Raw genomic sequence first — 18959 nt, 5'->3', positions numbered from 1 at the left:
CTTTCAAGTTTTAAATATTATTAAATCCATATTCTGTGCTGCAGAAAGGAAACATAAAATATCCTTTCATAATTCTTACTGATTTAAAGGTGCCAGCATAATTTTGAATTATACAAATTATACAAATTTACAAAATGTAAGTTATAGTTAAATTTCCAATTAGCTTTAAGAATTTAAATATGCTGTTTCTAATAGCAATATTTATAGCTAAGAATGCTTACATTTCAATTTTGATCTTTTTTCGTAAAGCGAAAGTGCTTGAATAAGGAATTCCTATCTGTCATGACTACTTAGTTTCTATACACCATAGCGAAGTTTCCACAACACCCTGTGCTTGAGCAGTTTATAGCAAGAGTAAAAATATTCCTATCAATTAATTGTCCCATTTTTGTGCCACGGGACAACATTTTAAATTACAACACCTTCATTCTTAAAATTTTCGTATTAAGAAAACAACTTCATTATGGTTTTAGAAAATATTTTTTGTATACAAATTATAGATTTTAAATTATTGAAACTAACACATTCAATCCTATACAGGTATTTTTCCAATGGTACCAAATGGTGCTTATCTATAATGATCAGATTATTTTGAATTTAAACCAAATCAAAAATAAATTTACTTTTACACGTACTTTACTTGATTAATTTTATTTAGATCAACTACCTACCAGTCAAGATTTATTAAAGTTACTAAGCTGGTAATAAAAACAAGTTGTGTGTCAGTTTCATGCAAAAACCATTTGTGCAATTGCTCTGCATGATTTTACAATAATGTTAGTAATAAATGCTATCAAATTTATTTAAAAACAATACTGTTTCTATGGAGATGAATTATTTAAAATGAAATTAATAATAACACAGTATTTAGGTAAAAACATTCATGAGGTTAAACATTTCAAAATCACCATGTGTTCAAGAGGATGAAATTGATTTCAGAACCAATGTAACATGTCTGCTCATTAAGCTGTTGTAGCATAATTAATGAACATTAAATTTTAACTGAATGGGGGATGGGAAAACAACTAAACCAGACTTGGACTTGATAAATATAATGCAGCATAATAAATGATTTATTTGGATATCTATTTAGCATGTTGAGCTGTCAAAAGTGACAAGAGATCACAGACAGCATGTAGACAATGTACTTGAACACATGTATTGTATCATGTACATGTCAGATAATGTACATACCAGTAATATATGTATAAATCAGGATTTGTTGTCTAGACATTTATTTGACAGCTTTAATGTCAAAGTGCCCTTTTACTGGTGAGTCCACCTGTCTTTTGTTTAAGGTGATGAAACATTTCTTTTTATGCCCCCGAAGGTGGGCATATTAAAATCGCACCGTCCGTCCGTCCTTCCGTCCGTCCATGTGTCCGGCTCACTAACTCGTGTCCGGGCTGTAACTTTCCCTTGTATGGACAGATTTTAAAATAACTTGCCACATGTGTTCCACATACCAAGACGACGTGTCGCGTGCAAGACCCGTGCCCCTACCTCAAAGGTCAAGGTCACACATAGTCTTTATTCACAATGGAGTACTGCATATAGGACATAGAGTATAGGTTGTCGTGTCCGGGCTGTAACTTTCCCTTGTATGGACAGATTTTAAAATAACTTGCCACATGTGTTCCACATACCAAGACGACGTGCCGCGTGCAAGACCCGTGCCCCTACCTCTAAGGTCAAGGTCACACTTAGTGTTTATTCACAATGAAATGCTGCATATAGGACATAGAGTATAGGTTGTTGTGTCCGGGCTGTTACTTTCCCATGTAAAGACAGATTTTAAAATAACTTGCCACATGTGTTCCACATACCAAGACAACGTGTCGCGTGCAAGACCCGTGCCCCTACCTCAAAGGTCAAGGTCACACTTAGTGTTTATTCACAATGGAGTGCTGCATATAGGACATAGAGTATAGGTTGTCGTGTCGGGCTGTAACTTTCCCTTGTATGGACAGATTTTAAAATAACTTGCCACATGTGTTCCACATACCAAGACAACGTGTCGCATGCAAGACCCGTGCCCCTACCTCAAAGGTCAAGGTCACACTTAGTGTTTATTCACAATGGAGTGCTGCATATAAGGACATAGAGTATAGGTTGTCGTGTCCGGGCTGTAACTTTTCCATGTATGGACAGATTTTAAAATAACTTGCCACATGTGTTCCACATACCAAGACAACGTGTCGCGTGAACGACCCATGTCCCTACCTCTAAGGTCAAGGTCACACTTAGTGTTTATTCACAATGGAGTGCTGCATATAAGGACATAGAGTATAGGTTGTCGTGTCCGGGCTGTAACTTTCCCTTGTATGGACAGATTTTAAAATAACTTGCCACATGTGTTCCACATACCAAGATGACGTGTCTCGTGCAAGACCCGTGTCCCTACCTCTAAGGTCAAGGTCACACTTAGGTGTTTATTCACAACAGAGTGCTGCATATAAGGACATAGAGTGTAAGTTGTTGTGTCTGGGCTGTAACTTTCCCTTGTATGGACAGATTTTAAAATAACTTGCCACATGTGTTCCACATACCAAGACGACGTGTCGCGTGCAAGACCCGTGCCCCTACCTCAAAGGTCAAGGTCACACATAGTCTTTATTCACAATGGAGTACTGCATATAGGACATAGAGTATAGGTTGTCGTGTCCGGGCTGTAACTTTCCCTTGTATGGACAGATTTTAAAATAACTTGCCACATGTGTTCCACATACCAAGACGACGTGTCGCGTGCAAGACCCGTGCCCCTACCTCTAAGGTCAAGGTCACACTTAGTGTTTATTCACAATGAAATGCTGCATATAGGACATAGAGTATAGGTTGTTGTGTCCGGGCTGTTACTTTCCCATGTAAAGACAGATTTTAAAATAACTTGCCACATGTGTTCCACATACCAAGACAACGTGTCGCGTGCAAGACCCGTGCCCCTACCTCAAAGGTCAAGGTCACACTTAGTGTTTATTCACAATGGAGTGCTGCATATAGGACATAGAGTATAGGTTGTCGTGTCCGGGCTGTAACTTTTCCATGTATGGACAGATTTTAAAATAACTTGCCACATGTGTTCCACATACCAAGACAACGTGTCGCGTGAACGACCCATGTCCCTACCTCTAAGGTCAAGGTCACACTTAGTGTTTATTCACAATGGAGTGCTGCATATAAGGACATAGAGTATAGGTTGTCGTGTCTGGGCTGTAACTTTCCCTTGTATGGACAGATTTTAAAATAACTTGCCACATGTGTTCCACATACCAAGATGACGTGTCTCGTGCAAGACCCGTGTCCCTACCTCTAAGGTCAAGGTCACACTTAGGTGTTTATTCACAACAGAGTGCTGCATATAAGGACATAGAGTGTAAGTTGTTGTGTCTGGGCTGTAACTTTCCCTTGTATGGACAGATTTTAAAATAACTTGCCACATGTGTTCCACATACCAAGACGACGTGTCGCATGACAGACCCGTGTCCCTATCTCAAAGGTCAAGGTCACACTTGGGTGTTTATTCACAATGGAATGCTGCATATATAAGGACATAACAGTGTCGGTTGTCAACTATGGGTGGTATTTTTTTATGTTTAGAGGCAATTTAAAATAACTTGCCGTATGTATTTGACATGTAAAGGCAAGATCAACTTTTCATGTACTGACCTTGCTCATAGGTCAATGTCACAATCGGGGGCATTCTTCACATACTGTGACAGCTCTTGTTATTTATTTGAAATAAATATTAATTGACATTTTATAATAAAATTTATTCAGAGCTAATTTCATGTCAGTTTGATCAAAAGAGAGCAAGTTGTCGGAGAGTCTAAATGATGCCCTCAGATACAAGAACTATTCCAAATGGGTCAAGTTTGTTCCATGACCATACATTCAATACAATATGAATGAGGCTGAATGAACCCCCTTTTTTGGTACGCATAAATTTTAGTTTTACAAAGTACTTAATGGGACTCAAGAGGAGAGTATGCGGTATACAGTGACTCATGTTTGGGCATGTTTTAGTGCACAGACCTTCATCATTGTTAATTATTATTTATAAGACAGGTTGTTTCATGTGGAAAATGAAAAGTATTGGGAACCAATTGGGCTCGATGAATTTAGATACTGGGTATACAAATATTGAAAACAGTTTTACATTCTCTAAATCTTAAGTTGCACTGTACATTACTGTGTACTTTATGTGCCTATTGATAAATACTCAAGAATTATTATATTTAGTTATTTACCTTGATCATCATCATCTGAATATACCATGCTCACTGGCTGAAGGATCATTATGTATATCAAAATGTACTCTGAACATTGTGAATGTGGGCTAGACTGTGGTCCTGTACTGTTTTCACCCCAGAAATTAAGGTCGAGACTGGTGAATATAGTGTTGGCAAGTACTGTTTTTACCCAGGACACAGGTCGAGACTGGTGAATGTGGTGTTGGCAAGTACTGTTTTTACCCAGGAAACAAGTCGAGAATGGTGAATGTGGTGTTGGCAAGTACTATTTTTACCCAGGAAACAGGTCGAGACTGGTGAATGTGATGTTGGCAGGTACTGTTTTTACCTAGGAAACAGGTCCAGACTGGTGAATGTGGTGTTGGCAAGTACTGTTTTTACTCAGGAAACAGATCTAGACTCAGGTGAATGTGGTGTGGGCAAGTACTGTTTTTACCCAGGAAACAGGTCGAGACTGGTGAATGTGGTGTGGGCAAGTACTGTTTTTACCTAGGAAACAGGTCCAGACTGGTGAACGTGGTGTTGGCAAGTACTGTTTTTACTCAGGAAACAGATCTAGACTCAGGTGAATGTGGTGTGGGCAAGTACTGTTTTTACCTAGGAAACAGGTGGAGACTGGTGAATGTGGTGTGGGCAAGTACTGTTTTTACCCAGGAAACAGATCTAGACTCAGATGAATGTGGTGTGGGCAAGTACTGCTTTTACCCAGGAAACAGATCTAGACTCAGGTGAATGTGGTGTGGGCAAGTACTGTTTTTACCCAGGAAACAGGTCGAGACTGGTGAATGTGGTGTTGGCAAGTACTGTTTTTACCCAGGACACAGGTCGAGACTGGTGAATGTGGTGTTGGCAAGTACTGTTTTTACCCAGGAAACAAGTCGAGAATGGTGAATGTGGTGTTGGCAAGTACTATTTTTACCCAGGAAACAAGTCGAGACTGGTGAATGTGGTGTTGGCAAGTACTGTTTTTACCTAGGAAACAGGTCCAGACTGGTGAATGTGGTGTTGGCAAGTACTGTTTTTACTCAGGAAACAGATCTAGACTCAGGTGAATGTGGTGTGGGCAAGTACTGTTTTTACCCAGGAAACAGATCTAGACTCAGGTGAATGTGGTGTGGGCAAGTACTGTTTTTATCCAGTAAACATGTCGAGACTGGTGAATGTGGTGTGGGCAAGTACTGTTTTTACCCAGGAAACAGATCTAGACTCAGGTGAATGTGGTGTGGGCAAGTACTGTTTTTATCCAGGAAACAGATCGAGACTGGTAAATATAGGCTTTCAGTTGTTTTCACAATTAAGCTTAGATAAATGAGCAAATTATACTTATCTCCCTCTGAAACAAGCAATTATCCCATTATAATTGTGTATCTTTCTTTAAGCATGTGATAGGCAGTTCCAGCCGAGGGTTTACAGATGGATCTTTCTCAGAGACAACATTTGCCTCACCCCAAGGCCTTGTGTTTCACGGGAATGACCTGTACATAGCGGATACCAATAACCATGCCATCAGAAAGGTATCGGTTTTAAGTAATAGTTTCAGCACCACAAATCACAAAGTTGGGTATAGTGTTTTGTACTCTATTGTCAAGCTTACCATGCAGTTAGTAGTGTGTGTAACATTATATATCACTGTAATTTCTCTTCCTGCTACTTATTGCACAGAAGAGGCTCATAACCATTCTGATTAATGTATTGACATAATCAAAGATATATTTTAAGAAATTGCATACAATACAATAAACCTCAAGATATATGTAGCCTTGTCTAAGGAGAAATAAGAAGCTGTATTACACAAAGTTTATACAACAAAAACCCTTCATAATATGTCCTTTTCTTGGAAAAATTAAACAATATTTATAAAAATATTTTTTAGGCCGCCTTGGAAACACAGGAAGTGGTGACAGTTGCAGGTACTGGTTCTCAGGGTTCAGACAAGATAGGAGGGGAAACTGGCCTCAAACAGGAAATAGCCTCTCCATGGGACCTAGAATTGGTAGATGGACTTGGTAAGACTTTGATCTGGTTGAAAGGATAATTGCCCCTTTATTATTCAACATAGAAATTATCACATATCCATAAGCAACTTATTTTCACTAAGCATAAAAGAGACGAGCGATTAAAATCATTTTGGAATTATTTTGTTTTACTGAGATGGGAGAAAAACCATTTACAATGGCCCCTTATGTAAGATAGGTTCATACCAACCCTAGTGCAGTGTTTGACAGAGACTTTGTAAACCTCTTCCTATGCTTGGGTTGGGATGTTTCTATCTTACATAAGCTGACATGATAAATACTTATAATGTTGCATTTAATGCAAACTTTGCCCCTTTATTATTTGACTAAAACTTCGCAATACTTATACTTTAAAGCCGTGAAATAGTCGAGCACTGTCTCTGTGAAAGCTCTTGTTTTGTCTGCGTTTTCTTGCAAATTTTAACTGACAATTTAATCACAAACTGACTTGTGGCTCATATATATACTGGTAGCATTAAAGGATCACAGTAATGAGCGTGACCTTTCATTGAAATATATAAGTCACTGTGAATATTTAGTAACATTTAGAGAGTACCTGTTGAGTGGTCAAAATAGTGTTCTGTACAATAATTATTAAAACAATAGATAATGCAGGTTGACTTTTGATATATATTACCATGATTATTGTTATTTATTATTAGATGATGACCTACCATGATAACTACCTATTTTGTTTAATAATAAATGTATTGAATGCAAATCAATGTGTTTTTATTGGTGCAAGCTTATCATGTGACTAGTAAATCTCTCTCCATTGGTTGAGCAAATCAGGATGGTTTGGCATCATGTCAATTTGGAAACATTTCAACAATTATCATTTATAATATTGTTTAAAAGCTTGTTGAACTTTGAGGGAAAATATTTATTTTGGTGTCAAGACAATGTTTATGATCTTAACTTAATTATGAGATGAAACAAAAACAAAAAATCAGCGACCACTATACCATGACAGCCATGTCATTTATACATGGTCACTAGTTAACCTTTGAAATACCCCATATTTATAATGAAATGCTTATACAGTCCACTGTTCAACTAGTTAGTGTACTGTATGCATACTGTTGTCCTAAGCGGAGCTGTCTGTCACACACATTGTACCTCTGTTTAATTACACCTATGAAAGCTTGATAAATGTTTATGTTAGCATTAGACATTGTAAGCCATACATGGTACATTATCTGACAAGTGAGACATTTATAATGTTCACATGGATTCAAATGTATAATATCCTTTCTTAAGATCATAGCAATTTTTCATTTTAGGAATTAATTGTTGTGTCCTTCAAGAATTAATTTATTGATGTAAAGACAAATCTACATTATTTCTTTCTAGTATCTTTGGTTTTATTCAGTAGCCATGGACTAGTGTGATCTGCCTTGATTTCCAATGCTTCAAAAAGCTATTTTTAATTAATTATTTTTAAAAAAAATTGTATAAACTTTCAACTTTCATGATATTCTAAACAATTTCATTCAGCTGTTTATTTTCAGTCAAATATTAAATAATTGCTCTAGGACACAATAATGATAGTACTGGTAATTACTTGAATGTTTACTTGTCCGTTCTTATATAACCATGTCATGACCCATTGATGATAGCCATGGCTGGAGCCCATCAGATAGGGACATTATTTTGGTCTACACCCCCCCCCCCCCCCGGGCTCATAGACACATGTTTCTGACCTTTCTTATTTCAGGAGGTGAAAAGGATGCCCTTTTGATGATGGCCATGGCTGGGAACCACCAGATGTGGACATACTTTCTGGCAGATGCCACCTGGCTCAAAAACACGTAAATAACATAAAAATTATTACGATTTTAGCTTGCCCGATTTAGAATAAAATAAATGTTGCAATAGCCTTGGCGTTCTTGTCTGCAGTCTCATTGCTGGCAAAATGCTTCACCTAGGACACAGCTCAGAAACTGAACATCAAGGCGTATAACTCCTACCTGATTAGTTATAGAGCTGTTAATCAACAGATGTTTTTTGGCATTCTCTCCTCGTCTTCCTTGTTTAAACCAAATGTTTGATAAAGTACTTGCTACAACAGCTTTATCAGTCCATGGATGTATCTGTTTAGAGAATACTATATTAACCAATAAATATATGTATATTATTGTTTTAATACATGATCTACAGGTATAGTTCGAGGATTTCGTTCAATTAGCTAAATTACTTGCTAATTAACATTGACTTCACAAAATAAAAATTGTTAATCCTGTCGAGAATAACTTAAACTAATTTCTCTCTGTCTTAAAAAGCTTTTGAAAAGGAGAACTTTTAAACAATTTATATCAAAACAAAAATAGCATGCTGAGTTTGATGATGTTGTATGGGACAAATTGGGGCCTATAGATTGCCTTGAATGAGCCAGGTTCCCCATTGGGGACGTCCTCTAGGTCTAGGGGTTTGATAATTTTTCATCTAAGTATTTAAATTATAATGCAATAATAAACAATGATTTGAATGGCTTACATGATTATACACAAAGTTTTACATAACTATATCATTTGCACCGAAGCTTTGAATTGGCTATGTCATAGAATCGTGAAATTAACGAAAATACCCTTAAAAAATAAATCTATCTTCTGTTAAACCTACGAATATTCAAGTATTACTGTAATAGGATTACAGTGGTTCTTTATTTTTTCAACCTCCATAAAATTATAGGCACCATCCAGCAGGGACTTGCCTTAGGTTCAGTGGGAGCGGGCTAGAGGAAAATCGTAACAACAGCTACCCGGAAAAGGCGGGATTTGCTCAACCATCAGGGCTGACAGTTTCTAGGAAAAATGCCTGCCTTTTGTATGTACATCATTGGTGGCAATCCTGGTTCTTCTAATTAGAAGAAGTAGAACCTAATAGTGTACTGGGTGTATACAACGATATTATAATGATCCGTGCAAAAATAACTTATTTTGGAGGATACTTTATCGGCACCATTAAATTTGGATTTTGAAACCATCAATAACCATTTAGCTTACTTGAAAAAATAAATGCATTTTTGTAGGCTTTTACTATGCTAATTGAATAAGCATTTTATGTTTTATAGCAATGAATAATGGCAATGTTTACTCTGCACCAAATAAACTGGCCCTGTTAGTAGCCGTGTGTGCACTTGCAAAAAGTACAGCAATCACTTGCTTTTTTCGTCAATATAATACTTTCGTATTGACCTTAGCTTCAACCATCAATAAACTCCAATAAATGTTGCCTACTGCATGATGTTTAATGAGAAAGGACATAAATTATGGTGTCATATTTATTAAAAAATATTTTGTATTAATCTATTACAGTGTTGCAGACAGCGAGAGTTCAAGTATCCGGCGCGTACAGTTGAAAGATGGCTCTGTAAAAAATGTGGTTGGAGGAGATATTGACCCAAATGTGAGTTGAGTAATGTAAAGATATTCCCCAATTAAGTAAGTCAAAGCTAATCAAGTAAATTTCATCTTAAATCAAGAAAATAATTTTAGATCTTGGGTTTTTTAACCTTCATAAGGACACCTTTTCTTGGTTTTTTAAACCTTTTTCTCTGATGTTACATAAAAACTCCTGACTAAACTATAAAAAAGAACCAACTCAGTTTTTGAACACAGAAGTCAAGATTTGTCAAAGCCTTGGTTTCATTGTCAGCTTCATTGTTGGCTCTTTTGGCAGCAACATTGTCAGCAACATTGTCAGCATCATTATCTTGTTATTTATAAAATTAAGCTTGGCCAAAACTGAAATTACTCTTTTAGAACCTGTTTGCCTACGGAGATACTGACGGGGTTGGGACAAAGGCGGGACTTCAGCACCCCCTGGGTGTTGCCATGGCAACTGATGATGGGCCACTGTATGTTGCTGACTCATATAACCACAAGGTAAGTTCTTATGCCACACCAATCTGATCTTTTATTTGACAGTTTTGCCACACTTTTTTCAGAAAGTAAAAACAAAATTATTTTGTTCACCTGATTGCCCCCATTTTTCACACTGTTACATGAAACAACGCATGTCTGTGACAACACCCTGGAGACTAAAGTAGTTCTCTAAAATGAAGACTTACACATAGGTTGCAGAAAAAGTTTAAATGTTCAAGTTTGTCATTTTGATATAAACAATATTTTGCATTTGCCCTTTCATGATTTAAAACAAATATTGTATTTTCATTCTGAGTTTAAAACTGATGAACAAGAAAAATATACTGGTGTAGCTTTACAAAAAGTTTAAGCTTAAGGTTTAATTTCAGTGCCCCCAAAAGCCAGCATTTTCACTATTGAATTTAATATTTGCAATTTAGCATACTGTAGATTGTTTCGGTTAGGCAAGGTCGTTTTTTCACACTTTTAAGCTTTATAAGGAAACAGATTGGAGTATTTTGATATACTTGGTGTCTTTGTTGACAGTATTGGCATTAAAAAACTTTAACATCTGCCATAGCTAAAAAACTGTTCAAGATATTCAAATTTAAATGGGTACACATGTTTTCAGAGACAATATGAACATGTAAAGCAAGACCCATAACTCTTGCTATATTATATCATGTTCGGCACAGCGTTCAATTGGAAAAAACAATAAACATGTGTTGGTGTTTGGTCCACAGCACTTGACTCTTTGGCCATATGAAGCTTTCTGACCAATAACAAATGTTTTCAACATAAACAGTAAAACCATAGCAGTTTCCTTTATCAGCTCAACTTGTACAATTTGCCATATCTAATAAGGGTGAGTGTGATCTAGTGGTATCTGCTGCTCACCTTTGAGGTTGTGGGTTCAAGGCCCACCTGGGTGAGGCTGGTTTAGTGGTATAGGTGACTGCCTGAGACTAACCCAAGAGGTTGTGATTTTGATCCCCACCACAGGAAGTCTCAGAAAAGAGACAAGTACTGGTTTCTATGAAGGAAACAGTCTCTAGAGAAATATAATATATCAGCTTTCAACAAACTTCACCATTAAGGTAACATAAATCAGTACGAGTTGATTATTTGTCTCAACTTCTTTCTTTAATTCATTTTTATAATTAATTTCAGATAAAGGTTGTTGACATTGCAAAAAGGAACTGTAGCACACTTATCGGCTCTGGGAAACCGGGAAATGCCAAGGGAGCTAACCTGTTACAGTGGGAGCTTAATGAACCAGGGGGAGTAACTTGTGATGTAAAAAACAAGCGTCTGTACATCGCCGACACAAACAACTGTGATATTAAAGTCTTGGATCTGAAGAATGAAACATTGCTTAGTGTAAGTTATAAAAATTTGTTTGATTTATGTTGTTTGAACTCTATTGGTCAGAGATGGCATTTCTTTATATATGAACCAAGTTTTCCTGAGGCTTCCCCACTTTTTCTGAAAGAAAACCAAGTTTATTAGATGGAGTCTGTTTGTGTATGGGTAGGCATGTGTTTGGCATAATCAATTTATGTTAGCTGTCCATGCATAGAGGTATTTGAAAACATCTTTGCACAAATGTGACAAGACCTGTTTCCTCTGCAATACCAATGTATGCAGGTCAAACGCCAAGGTTTTACTCATTTGTCAAAAACCCTTGCATTTAGCTTGTCTCAGCTTAAACTTGGCCATTGAAAAGAGGATTTTGAAATAAGTTGGTACACATGTTCACCATGACCAATGTGTCCTCTGCAAGAGCCATAATTTGTGGGCCAAAGATAAAGGTCAAAATCTAGGATCATTGGTAAAAAGTCGTTGTATTTTAGCTTGACCAAGCCGTGACTAGGCCATGCATAGCAGGTTTAAAAAAAAATGTTACAAATGTTTGCTATAATAACACTCATGTTAGAATTTTACACATAAAGGTCATAATTCCTATATTTTCTCCTGTAAAGACTGTTACTTGGTCATGCATTTGTGGAATTCAAAATAACTTCATTTGACCATTACAAGACTGTGACACCGGCAAAACAATTCAATTTCTCACTTCAAGATCATTATCACACTTCGAGGTGAATATCTCATTCCAAGGTCTTTGGTCAAAAATTTTTGGTTCTGGGGGTTTGGGTCAAATAATCTACAGGCGCATAAGTTTGCACTTAGGTCACAGCTCATGTTTTATAAAAGATAGTCATGTACAGTCACAACTAGTTGGCAGTCAAAACTAGTTGGCTCGATATCCTTGTTGGCTCAGATCAGTTTAAAAGGACTGATTTGTTATACCCCCAAAGGTTGGCTTATTTAAATCACACCGTCAGTCTGTCCGTCCGTACGGCTCAACTTCTGGTGTCTTGGCTGTAACTTTCTCCTGTATTGACAGATTTTAAATAACTTGCCACATGTGTTTGGCATATATAAAGACGATGTGTCGCGTACAAGACCTGTGTTCCTACCTTTAAGTTTAAGGTTATAATTAGTGTTTGAATACTATGGAATGCTGCAAATGAGACATAGAGTATAGGTGGTTGTGTCCGGGCTGTAGCTTCCTCGTATATGGACAGATTTTAAAATAACTTTTCACATGTTTGACATATCAAAAGGATGTGTCACATGCAAGACCTGTGTTCCTACCTTTAAGGATAAGGTCATGCTGCAAATGAGACATAGAGTATAGGTGGTTGTGCCACGGCTGTAACTATTTCATGTTTGAACAGATTTTAAAATAACTTGCCAAATATGTTTAACATACCAAAACAAAGTGAAGCGTGCAAGACTCATATCTCTAGCTGGAAGGTCAAGGTCACACTTAGCAATGAATACCATGAAATGCTGCATATAAGGACTTTTGGCTGTAACTTCCTCCTGTATGGACAAATTTTAGAATAACTTGCTTCATGTGTACCACATATCAAGTTGATAGTCTTGTGCAAGACGTGTGCACCAACTTCTAAGGTCAAGGTCAAACTAAGTGTTTGTTTACTATGGAATGCTGCATATAAGGACATAAGACTGTAGGTTGGCAAATATGGGTGGTATTTTTATGTTCTTAGGCAATTTGAAATAACTTCAATCCTATGGCTCTGACATAATGTCATGTGTTCTTGCAAATGCACCAGCCATGTTGGTAAGACATACTGCCATGTTGTCTTGTAAATGAAACAGCTACATTGGTTAGACATAATGTCATGTGGTCGTGCAATGCCACCAGCCATAATGGTAAGCCATAATGCCATGTAGTATAGCTAATGCACCAGCCATGTTGGTTAGACATAATGCCATGTGGTCTTGCAAATGACCAGCCATGTCAGTTAGACACAATTCTATGTGGTCTTGCAAATGTGCCGACCAAGTTGGTTAGACATAATGTCATGTGGTCTTGCAAATGCACCAGCCATGTTGGTTAAACATAATGCCATGACTGTGGTCTTGCAAATATACCAGCTATATTGGTTGGTTAGACGTAAAAACGGTAATGGACATTTCATTGCTAATTTCTTCCCTTTTTTTATATTCTGGCAAGGTCAATGTCACATCGGGGGCACTCGTCACATACTGTGACAGCTTTTGTTTTTACTATATGTCCATATAAAATTCGATCCGATGGCTCGATTTCTTGAGGGTCGATAATTCTCCACACTGATGGTCCCCACAGGGGCAGGTTGCGTTGTTTTGACACACCACGCCCCCGTCCGTTTTTTTGTTTTTTTTTATAAAAATTTTTTATTAAATTTTAGTAAGAATATGATGTGGCAACTGTAACTTGTGAAAAATGGCAAAAAAAAATTATTTTAATTTTTTATTTTATTATCTTTGTAAAGTACAAAGATAATAAAATAAGAAATTAAAAAAAAAATGCCAATTTTCACAAGTTACAGTAACCACATCATATTCTTACAAAAATTTGATAAAAAAATTTGATAAAAAAAAACAAAAAAAACGGACGGACTTTGTTGTGTTTGCTTGGCTTGAGAAAGACAATAGCCCGATTGGTTATGAAAATCTGACCTTTGTTAATGTTATGTCGCAATTTCATATTTATCCTTTTTATTTCTATTGCGTAAATATCAAAACTTAATGATATTTTCATGGTACCAAGTCGAATGCGTCATGTTGCGAACTGTACGATGTGTGTACGGTAACTATGTCCAATAAATACTCTTCTTTTGCGGAGATAACGTAGCAAATAACAAACGAGGTAAACAAACTTTTCTTTGTCGTCTTGTTCATCAAAGAAAAATATACATTCGGTAAGCAAACCCGCTTGGCTCGATAATCTCGAAGCTCGAAGTATTTTGACCGGTCCCTGGAATATCGTACCAACGGGTTTCGACTGTCCAGTGCGTAAACGTTTTGAGGATCCTACAATTTGTCCAAATCCGATCTTTGCACAAATCATCAAATGTTGAAAATTTGTTTTTTTGTCGCTTCTAGTTTTTATATGTTTGTTAATGAAAATGTATCCAAGACCGTTTTCAAACCAGCTTGCAGTTGCCCATTAACCCAGAATTTTTCAAATTAATAAATCAGAAATAATGAACATGATCCAGTCTCCAGAGCGTGCCTTTAAGAATTTGCCTTGGCTGAGCTTCTGGATGTATACGCTGCAGAGCCTTTCAGCATGTACGTAGCTTGTTAACTGATTTTTTTTAAATTAATATTTAATAACTAATTTAATTCTTGAATGATTGACATGTTTCAATTGAGTGAATGTGCAGATTATTAGTAATGATTTGTATATATATGTATATTTAGATTATATCAACAATAAAAACAACTTTCCATAGACATCCAATTGGCAAGGGAGACAAACTGGTATTTATTGTTTTATATGATCTGGGTGGGTTTTCTGCCTTATAGAATTAGGGCATATTAAATACGTCATTAACAACACTATAATAATGTATTGATTATTGGCTAAATAGAAGATTATAAGGACAGAGTGATACTGGTATAAAATAATGAGAAGGCATATATATGACCAGGAAAAATTAGGGTAAGAATTAGATAGTCATACAATGGAAATATTTCATAGATATAGAGATTTGAATTTCATTGACTTTTGTTATTATATACATTCTGGGACCAATAATACACATGTAATCCTACTCCCAGATACATGTTACAATTTCACTTATACCTGAAATTCCAATCATTGCTAGAGGACTTCTTGTTCATGTTTTGACAATTTTTTGTTCTGTAAGTAGTTTGCTTCATAAACATTGGAATAGACCTGGTGCACAACCTGCACAATGACCTTATAAACTTTGCTTGCAGGGATTATAAAAAGAATAAGAAATTGTAATTGATTAGAAACAGGTTCAAGTATATATACATTGCAAAATAACTTAGACATTAGATTTGATTATATAATAATAGTATATCAACTTACGTTATTTTGTTTTCAGCTACCGATTCTTTTCACAAGTGAATCCCAAAAATCAAGTGAGGTGAGAATCCTTTGTACCAAACCTGTTACCATGTCAACAAAAGAAGGAATTCCTGTTACCTTGGATATCAGTCTAGCGGAGGGAGTCCATTTGAACGAGGAGGCACCTAATTCATGGACAATTTACTTTGAAGGTCAGGAAAACTTGATTAATGGTAGTTTTCTTGTTGTAATGTTTAGTTTTCAATCGATGCTGCAGCAGTGTACAAGTTCGAGGTATATATTGAATTGTTTAACAATACATGAAATGTGTATATAAATATATATTTCACAACTATTTATTTAAACAATTATACATATATTTTAAAAGATATGTAGTCTACATGTATATAAACTTTTATTTTATTACAAAATTCCCTGGTTTTACATTTTATTCAATTCAACCAAATAAAAACCATGTCTCCACTAAGAGTAAAATGTATAGACACCTATAAGTACAGTACACAACAGTTTGTGTGTGAAAATTACTGCACGTTATTATTTGAATTCCTTACACCTTTTAGATGAGAGTCTACAAAAGGAGCTCGCCATTTGTGGAACCACTATGACAGGGGAGTTAACTCAAGCTCTTCAACAAACTTTGCTCCAGTTACCAGCACAAATTGTTTCCATTGGTGGTGAATTGTGCTTAAAATTAGATCTGTATATTTGTGATGATGCTGGCATGTGTAAAATGGCCAAAGAAGTTTTAAAACAGAAGCTCAATAGTTCTGAAATGAAGTTCCACTTAAGTTTATCCTAGTGTTGATTTCTACTACTATTTGTAGCTGCAAAAGTGAAATTGGTATTTTAATTAACCACTCTGCATTTGTTGATCAAGGACATGGCTATTGAAACGGTCCACGGTATTGAAAATTTATTAAAAGTTGAAGTTGAGTTAAAAATTTAAACTTTCACAAATTCTGGCATAAATAGCTTTCATTGTGTGTGTGTTTATGTCCTTTTAAATTAACACATACTTACATGATGAAGCATACAAAAAGTAGTTCACACATACACATACATTTACCTACATGATGTAGCATACAAAAAGTAGTTCACACATACACATACATTTACCTACATGATGTAGCATACAAAAAGTAGTTTACACATACACATGCCTACATGATGTAGCATACAAAAAGTAGTTCACACATACACATACATTTACCTACATGATGTAGCATACAAAAAGTAGTTTACACATACACATGCCTACATGATGTAGCATACAAAAAGTAGTTCACTCATACCTACATGATGTAGCATACAAAAAGTAGTTTGTACATCCACATACCTACATGATGTAGCATACAAAATGTAGATCACACATACATTTACATGGATGATGACTTACAAAATGTAGTTCACACATTCACATACCTGGATGACGTAGCATGCAAAAAGTAGTTCACAGATACATATACCTGGATAATGTAGCATACAAAAAGTAGTTCACACTAGCACTTACCTGGATGATGTAGTTTACAAAAAGTAGTACACATACACATACGCATTTGCACCTACATGTACTCTATTATACTATTTGTTTACCAAGGCTGAATGTCCAAGGTCTTTAAGTACATTACACGTACCCACATATATCTTATTGCTTACTTACATTTTGAATGCAATTCTATTTAATGGAGTTCTATGTAATTGACATACACATGTTTGATAAAACTTTCAACTACCTTGTTGTCATGTCTGTATTAAATTTCTGATGCGAAATCTTTTTCTTTTAAGGGAACAGATTTCTGTTTAAGCTATAAATGGAGGATGTACAGAGTTTATTAAACAAGATTTCCACAATTGATAGAAATGAGCCTTGTGTGTTTTTATATGGTCAGTCAGGGTAATAATTATTGAGGAGAAAGATGGTTGCTTCTGTGTTTAAAGGTCATTAAAAGTTAAAAAAAAAACTATTCATTTTGTTAATGTTTTTTTTAAATGTGATTGACAATGCTTGAATGGGTCCAAAGGTACCTTGGAGTATCCATTTCTCTAGACATGTTCTGGTCAAAACATATGAGCAACACCATTAAGGCAAACTCTACCAAGTCCTGTATCAGAAGAATAATCGCGTCATGTCCACCCAAAGCCAAGGTAAATGCGTACCGCCTATATGTACGTCCAACCTAGTATGCGTGGAAAGTCTGGTCCCCACATGCAGACTGCCTCATTAATCAACTTCTAATGGTTTAACGTAGGGCAACCCGCTTTTTCAAGAACTAGTATATGGAGGCTATTCGTTGCCAAAAGTCCAAACGTGTAATTCACACAATGTGCTTCTTAATCGTACTAAATATCTCTTACATTTGTCAATGTAGATGTGCTATTTGTTGTTTCTATTCGTCAGTTTTTCCGTATTGATTTGTCATTTATCATTATAGTTGTCAAAATGTATATTTGTCAGATCTACCCTGTATAAACTCACTAAAACATAGATCGTATAACTTGCCTTAAAGAATATGATGATGTAATTTAGAAAGCCGAATCATGCATATGTAAAACTGTAATCCTACAGTCGACACTCGCATTCGTAAAATGAACATTTGCAGTCCAACAAGTCCAGGTTTACAAAAGTGAATTGACAAGTTCTGAATAACAAGGATAGACGATTTCGCCTATACCTTAATATATGGTAAATGTCACCGAAAAAAACAAAGGTGAATGGGCGGAGCTTACGATTCGGATTTTCTTTCGTTTATTTCAATCGAATCAAGCAAGGGAGATAACATCTTCGCCTACTTCCTGTAAATTCCCGGTTGTAAGTCCGAGAACTCTCTCTTTATTTCACAATAAAAAACTAAAATTAACTTCATCTTTTATTTTATTTTGACGATCAATGTTCCTAAATGGGTTATAAATCACCATATTATTTAGTCAATTGCAGTTGGGTGTATCTGAGCTGGGTTCACGGACCCAGATTTATACTGCCACTGTCAGTTTTTTTTTACTTATATACCCAAGCAAGCAAAAACTGTTCGTTTATTATATTTACAAGTGGACCATGGGCGGGTCGTTCAGTGGGGGGGGGCGGTAGGGCCTGTGCCCCCCCCCCCCCCCAGTTGGCCCGCAAGTAAACTTAAAGGTTAATTTTTTTGTCAATATTTCTCAGAAAAAAGTACTTAATTACGCCATAATGCACCAATTCAGACTAAAAATATTCTAGGGGGAGTACCCCTAAACCCCACTTCCCACATTTTAAACATATAAATGTCATGCCCACTCATGGGATCATGTCCAAAAAGTTGTGCCCTTAAGTAACGCCCCTCTAACGCAAGTCCCTGTTCAAAACCTGCTCCAGCAAACCCACGAAACTTTTGATGGACATCATAATGATATCCACCTAGTTTTGTCTGATGTTATA

At 36.2% G+C, this 18959-nt stretch overlaps 1 protein-coding gene across 3 annotated transcripts in view; it reads left to right on the top strand.

Annotated features, from left to right (window-relative positions):
• LOC128211209 (NHL repeat-containing protein 2-like) overlaps nucleotides 1-18262 on the top strand; it is a 32102-nt gene extending 13840 nt beyond the window's left edge. The window contains exons 5-14 of one of the 3 annotated variants that reach the window (XM_052915733.1): nucleotides 5630-5764; nucleotides 6124-6256; nucleotides 7983-8076; nucleotides 8957-9091; nucleotides 9583-9673; nucleotides 10030-10152; nucleotides 11302-11511; nucleotides 14911-14970; nucleotides 15564-15738; nucleotides 16108-18262. In XM_052915733.1, the coding sequence (XP_052771693.1) occupies nucleotides 5630-5764; nucleotides 6124-6256; nucleotides 7983-8076; nucleotides 8957-9091; nucleotides 9583-9673; nucleotides 10030-10152; nucleotides 11302-11511; nucleotides 14911-14970; nucleotides 15564-15738; nucleotides 16108-16346 (1395 nt within the window). In that variant the 3' untranslated portion in view covers nucleotides 16347-18262. The remainder of the gene's footprint in view (nucleotides 1-5629; nucleotides 5765-6123; nucleotides 6257-7982; nucleotides 8077-8956; nucleotides 9092-9582; nucleotides 9674-10029; nucleotides 10153-11301; nucleotides 11512-14910; nucleotides 14971-15563; nucleotides 15739-16107) is intronic. The other 2 variants (XM_052915734.1, XM_052915735.1) reach the window with 2 other exon arrangements.
• Nucleotides 18263-18959: the final 697 nt, after the last annotated feature.

Source organism: Mya arenaria, chromosome 12, assembly GCF_026914265.1.
Source record: "Mya arenaria isolate MELC-2E11 chromosome 12, ASM2691426v1".
Taxonomy (NCBI): Eukaryota; Metazoa; Mollusca; class Bivalvia; order Myida; family Myidae; genus Mya; species Mya arenaria.
This window is presented reverse-complemented; position numbering and strand designations above follow the sequence as displayed.